At 47.8% G+C, this 6000-nt stretch overlaps 1 protein-coding gene across 1 annotated transcript in view; it reads right to left on the bottom strand.

Annotated features, from left to right (window-relative positions):
- Positions 1–504: 504 nt before the first annotated feature.
- ARPC1A (actin related protein 2/3 complex subunit 1A) overlaps positions 505–6000 on the bottom strand; it is a 28902-nt gene continuing 23406 nt past the window's right edge. The window contains exons 7-10 of the mRNA XM_042970960.1: positions 5548–5623; positions 5118–5311; positions 2766–2856; positions 505–902 (exon numbers count right to left, since the gene is read on the bottom strand). Coding sequence (XP_042826894.1) covers positions 864–902; positions 2766–2856; positions 5118–5311; positions 5548–5623 — 400 coding nt within the window. The 3' untranslated portion in view covers positions 505–863. The remainder of the gene's footprint in view (positions 903–2765; positions 2857–5117; positions 5312–5547; positions 5624–6000) is intronic.

Raw genomic sequence — 6000 nt, 5'->3', positions numbered from 1 at the left:
GACTCTTGACTTCCACTTGGGTCATGATCCCCTAGTGTCATTGGGTCAAGCCCTGCGTCGGGCTCTGCACTGAGTGTGAGCCTGCTTAAGGTTCTCCCTCCTTCCCTCCTCCTCCCTCTCTCTCTCTGCCTGGCTTGTGCTCTAATAGAATTAAAATAAAGCAACTTAGAATTTAAGATTTTACCCTAAGGGGCGCCTGGGTGGCTCAGGGGCATCCGACTTTGGCTCAGGTCATAATCTCACGGTTTGTGAGTTCAAGCCCTGCGTCAGGCTCTGTGCTGACAGCTCGGAGCCTGGAGCCTGCTTCAGATTCTGTGCCTCCCTCTCTCTCTGCCCCAACCCACTCACATTCTCTGTCTCTCTCAAAAATAAATAAACATTAAAAAAAATTAAAAAAAAAAAAAACCTGGTTATAAAGATTTTACCCTAAAAATTAAATAGTTTAATGAAGAATTTGTCCATAGTTTTCTACTAAAAGTAGTTATAACGAAACAAAACCAAAAACACATTCAGTATTTTTATTTAACTGTTTAGCAATTTACATATCTCCCCACCCTTTCCTTTAAGTTAGTGTGACAATTTTCCATAATAAACTACTTCAAGAGAAGCTTTGGTCAAGAATGGAATGAAATAGCAAAAACAAAAAACAAAAAACCCAAATCATTGCTGCTTTTTTTAAAAAAACCAACACTTTCACCAATTATATTCAAACAAAAACACACAAACAATATTTGCGCGGTACGTGTCTTCAGTGTTTCCTTGCGGCTGGCTCTCCTCACCACCATGCAAACGGCGGGGCCGTGTCAGCACACTTTGTCACTTTTGTCAGTTTGTCATGCTGGATCTGGGAGGCTCACTCAGCTTCACATTATCCGGAGGCCCTGGATAGAAGACTCCAAGGTCTTGAAAATGGCAGGAAGAACACCAAAGGTTACTGACGACTGTCCGTCCTGGAGTCTTCCCCCTGACCAGCCTCTCCTCCCTGACCTACCTGCAACACCCCCCCTGCCCTGTGCCCCCCAAATCTGGCCCCGCCCACCCGTGAGACATGCTCTCCCAGCACTGGGCCCTGCAGAGACTCTCCAGTACTGGGCCCCCCACCGGCCCTTTCCAGCCATGTGCTCCCCTGTTCCCATGGCTCCAAGCCACAGGATCTGGAAGTGCTCCCACCTGCATGTTTCCTCCCTGTGCCATTGGCCCATAGTGATGAGGGCCAATATGTGCATGTTCTTTGCCTCCTACGACATAGGCCACGTAGCGGCCAGCCAGGTGCACAACACACAGCAGGTGCTCAAAGGCAGACGGACCAAGGGGAAACTACCGTGGGACCTCCTAGCTTAGAGGGGTCAAAGAATAAAGTGTAGAGTGTAACTGCCCAGGGAGCTAATTTCACAGCCATGATGCCCAGGATGGAAAGTGCCGGAAGACAAAAAGGTGGGAGGGTGGGGAGAGACTTTAAGACACTTTGTTTCTCCCAAATATTCTGGAGGCTATTCCATATTATGTATTTCACCCAAGGAGCGGGGGCGGGGGGACACCGAACACGGTGGAAATGCACAGGCAGTAGCAAAATTCTGTGAACCTTAACCTGTTTTGGAGGTTAACCACTGAGATTAAATTTACAGGGCTGCACACAGGGGCCAGCCTCTCCTACTCCTGCTCCTCCCCCCCGGTTCCTCATCTCGTCCACCATCTGCCCAATCGCCAAGGCAGAGTGTGAGGGTCCCCCTGCTTGTTCCTCAGTGTCACGATGCCCTTCCATTTGGCCTCTGAAATCTCCCTCCAATGCAGAAGTTCTGGGTCACAGCCCCTGCCACAGCTGGAGATCACCTCCTCACTGGATCACGGGACTCCCCAGCCTCTGCCCAGGCTGCCCACGCCTTACTCTCTGGTGCTTTGCTGTCCAGCTCTGGACCAGCTCCTGGGCGTCTGCAGACAAAGCCCAGCTCCCTCTCTCTGACCACGCCACAGGCCCTTCTAGTTCCATCTGGTGCTTCTGAAGACCCACATCACTGCAAACCACTGGTGGTGCCTCCAACCAGAACGTGCTCTGAGCTCGGCTGGTCTGCACCTGCGGCTCCTACTTGCCCCGCGCCCCCGCGTGCCCTGAAATCCCACTGCACCTGGAGACACAGCTCAGCCCATCCCTTCCCTGCAGCGCTGGCAGTTTATGTGCCCCCGAATTCCTTGGTGTAGAAACACGGGCACTGGCTGCTCTTCTGCAGATCCACCTAACCCCCACCCCCTCTGCCACACGAACCCCTCTCACCTCGGTGTCCTCAGTGCCTAGTACGAGGCCTGGCACCCGGCAGACACTTAGCAAACGTTTACTAGATTAATGGGTGTAAACCACAAAAATGTATCTATAAAGACACTGGTGCCCAACACAGGGCCAGCTACAAAAACAGCACTGAATTTTTTCCTCCACGGATAAATGGACATCTAGAAGGATGTACCCCAAGTCACTGAGAAAGTCTGGTTTTCTTCCAATGGCTTTCAAGTCTTGAGGGTTTTTTTTTGTTTTTTTAAAGTAACCTCTACACCCGATGTAGGGGTCGAACTCACAACCCCAAGACCAAGAGTCACACGCTCCACTGACTGGGCCAGCCAGGTGCCCTGACTTTGGTTTTAAAGACGACTACAGTCTCCTGTTCTACATTTCTGATGTGCACTGGATTTGACATTTTGTTCCAAGAAATGAGAAACATTCTGGTCACAGGAAGAATTTCACACAAACAAGATTTCTTTTGAAAAGCAGAAAATACCTTGAAATCCCAAATTGTCATGGCTCCATCGATGCCAGTAGTGCAAAATTTGCGACAATCTTGTTTGTCCACTTCATAAATAGACACTTGACTGAAAAGAAGGAAAAACAAGAGAGACTTTAAGATATGTGGTGGGAGTGAGTCCCAACCTTCCTAACAGTGTAAGGGCATTTTAAGGAAATGGAATTCCCAACTGCAAAATATTAAGTTGTCCATCAAGATTAGGCTGCGGCAATCTGCCTCAGAAAACATTCAAGTGCACCTCGTTACCAGACATCCAGAAAAGTCAAGACTGAAAAGAGAGAAAAGGTAAGAAGCTGTATTAATTACAGTGACGCAGAGAAGCGGGACGAGCCAGGCACACAGCATGCAAACTGCCAGGGAACAGAGTGTGGGCAAGACCACAGCAATGACGGAGATGGAAACAATTAAAAACAAAACAAAACAAAAACAAACTAGAGGCAGGATAAAGCATGACTGAAATCCAACTGGCTCCAAACAGAAACTCCCAAATCACCCTCCAAGACAACCAGGGCCTGTAAGCCAAGAGCTCTCCCTGCTCTCCCTGCATTTGAAACTAATCACTGCAAACATGAACAACACTCAGACACGCCGCAGGATTCCAAGCAAGCAAAGTAGAGGAAGAGATTAATGCAGCAACTTGTCTTGGCCTAATTATCTGAAAAACTTTCAAGAAAATCAATTCCACAGCTCAGACAATATTTTTCTTTTTTCTTTGAAACGTCTAGAACATTCTGTCTGGGGAAGGAGATGGCAAAACGGTGCACACGGCCTGTTTCTGTACAGCCTGTAAGCTAAGAATAGCTTACGATTTAAATGGTGACAAAAAAATGAAGACTATTACTTCATGATGTGAAAATTATGCAGAAATTCAAACTTCTGTGTCCATAAAAGTTGTACTGAAACACATCCACGCTCATTTAGATACATACTGCCAATGGCTGCCTGTGTGCCACAACAGATGTGCATAGCTGACAGAGCCTCTATACCTTCTCAGAACCTAAAATATCTACCCTCTGGTCCCTTACAGAAAAAGTCTGCCGATCCTTTGCTTAAGGGCAAAGAGGATTTAATATCTGCAAATAAAAGGAACCTTGCCAATCTCCAGGGGTCTTTTTACTTGAAAGTCTCAAAAGATGCAATGAGTTGTTTCCTTCCTGATACATAGTCTGCAGAGAAGCTTCAGAGAAATTCACAAGACATAGTTTTGAAACTCATTCAAGACAAAGAATCTGAAGTGTGGAGAAAAGTTCTGTTAGGCCTCCAAGTTATTAATTTTTTTTTTACTTTTTTTTCTTAATGTTTATTCATTTTTGAGAGACAGTGCAAGTGGGGTTGGGGCGGAGAGAGAGGGAGACACAGAATCCGAAGCAGGTTCCAGGCGCTGAGCTGTCAGCACAGCTCACGAACCGTGAGATCATGACCTGAGCCGGTCGAACACTTAACCAACTGAGCCACCCAGGCGCCCCTCAAGTTATTATTTTTCAAGAGAGTGCAGATATTTTCAGCCTATTTTAAGTCCAGCAGCCCTTTCCACTGAACATGATCACAAGCACAAGGTGCATTTAATAATTCTCTCAAAGAGAAAGTCTAGACCTTTCCGTTCTTCTTCCCACCATCATCACCACAATGAAAATCTCTCAAAACAAAAGGTCTAATCAAAAAGAGAAAGTTCTGTGGTACCTAACTCTGACCACAGTCATTTAAAATATCAAGGGCAAACTACACTTCTCCTCTAGAGTTAAAAGAAAACAAAACAAAAAATCAAACCTTTTGGATAAAACACAGTTCACATACGCCTGATGAAAACTTAAGTCAAGAAACTCCTTGGTTTTACCATATGGTATCAAATAATTCTGTTTCTTTCATTAAACGATCTTCTTACTGGTGTGCGTGACTAAAAACCCACGGCCGAAATGACAGGTATAACCAGTGTTCCTGTCCTGTGCTCACTGAGAGGAGCAGGACGTTCAGGAAGGTCTCCTCTCGTTCTCAGCCACGGTCTAAGAATGCCAGCCCTGGGAGGAGGCAGCTCACACAGCGGTGGCGGCAACAGGACCAGTGCAGCTCGAGGTGGGGGAGGCTGTCTCGTGCCATCTGCACTTCAAAGGACAGAACGACTCTGTCACAAGCTGAAAATAAGAGTCTGCAGTCGGGAGGCTAGAGACTTGTCCCTGCTCTTGTTCCCAAAGCAATGTCTGGGCACACAGCACACACGACTGGCACAGGGATCCAGCCAGGAAATGAGGAGGCAGAAAGGCATCTTGGTCACCTAAACGCTTCTCTACAGGTGGCTGGGGCCCTGGCTGCAGGTGGCTGAGTGGCACCTACGTGATGCTATTCTGGTGCAGCGTCTCCAAAGCCGTGTTGCGGTCCTCAGTCGTGGCCCTCTTGTCCATGTTGCGGAAGCGCTCCATGGCGGACATGTTGCGCTGGATGCTCTGTTTTGGAATGTCTAGTTTGGAGACGAAGGTCAAGCAGCCACGGTCATCGTAGTTAAAGAGCATCGGGCAGCAGTCATGGCCCTGAAACAAGACATCGGTCAGGCCTACCTACCAGCCCCTCAGCAGAACAGTCACCACCGCACTTAAACACACACAAACACACACACCACACACCATACCACCCAGTCTCACAGGCCAGCTGTCCTAAAAGGCTGTGCTGGCCTGTGAGAGCACAGCAAGTCACAGAGCACGCGCTGTTCCCGTCCGGGAGAATTAAATACAGTGTACTGTGAGGGGAAATAAAGAGAAATACTCACGGCAGCTACAACACTGTTCTCCGAAACAAATGACACACTCAGCAGGGGCAGGAACTCCGTTTTCAGAGTTGAGACCCTGAATACAAGAATAATTGTTAAATTGAGATGGAACAGACCACACAGCTTCTTTATAGACACAGAAGATGACTAAGGACCCATTTTCACAGGCGCTTGGACAGTATAAACAAGCTCTTATGCTTAAAAGGAGCCCCATGACCTACACTTTCAGGAATCAAGAATCTCAAGACCGACACAGCCCTGGGGTAACCTGCAGAAACAGAGGTCTTTGGCCTCTCTGGCCTGGGCCCCACCTGCTTCTGGGGCCTCCCCACTCATGACAGACTGGTCTACGACACGGTCCCCAGTGACCCTTATTCTTTCCCGTCTTTTGCTTTTGCTCCCACACCCTTTACCCACATGCTTATCCGAAGTCCACATGGTTTCTGAAGCTCA

Source organism: Panthera tigris, chromosome E3 (genome assembly GCF_018350195.1).
Source record: "Panthera tigris isolate Pti1 chromosome E3, P.tigris_Pti1_mat1.1, whole genome shotgun sequence".
NCBI lineage: Eukaryota > Metazoa > Chordata > Mammalia > Carnivora > Felidae > Panthera > Panthera tigris.
Note: the sequence above shows the minus strand (reverse complement) of the source record. Positions and strands in the feature narration are given on the sequence as shown.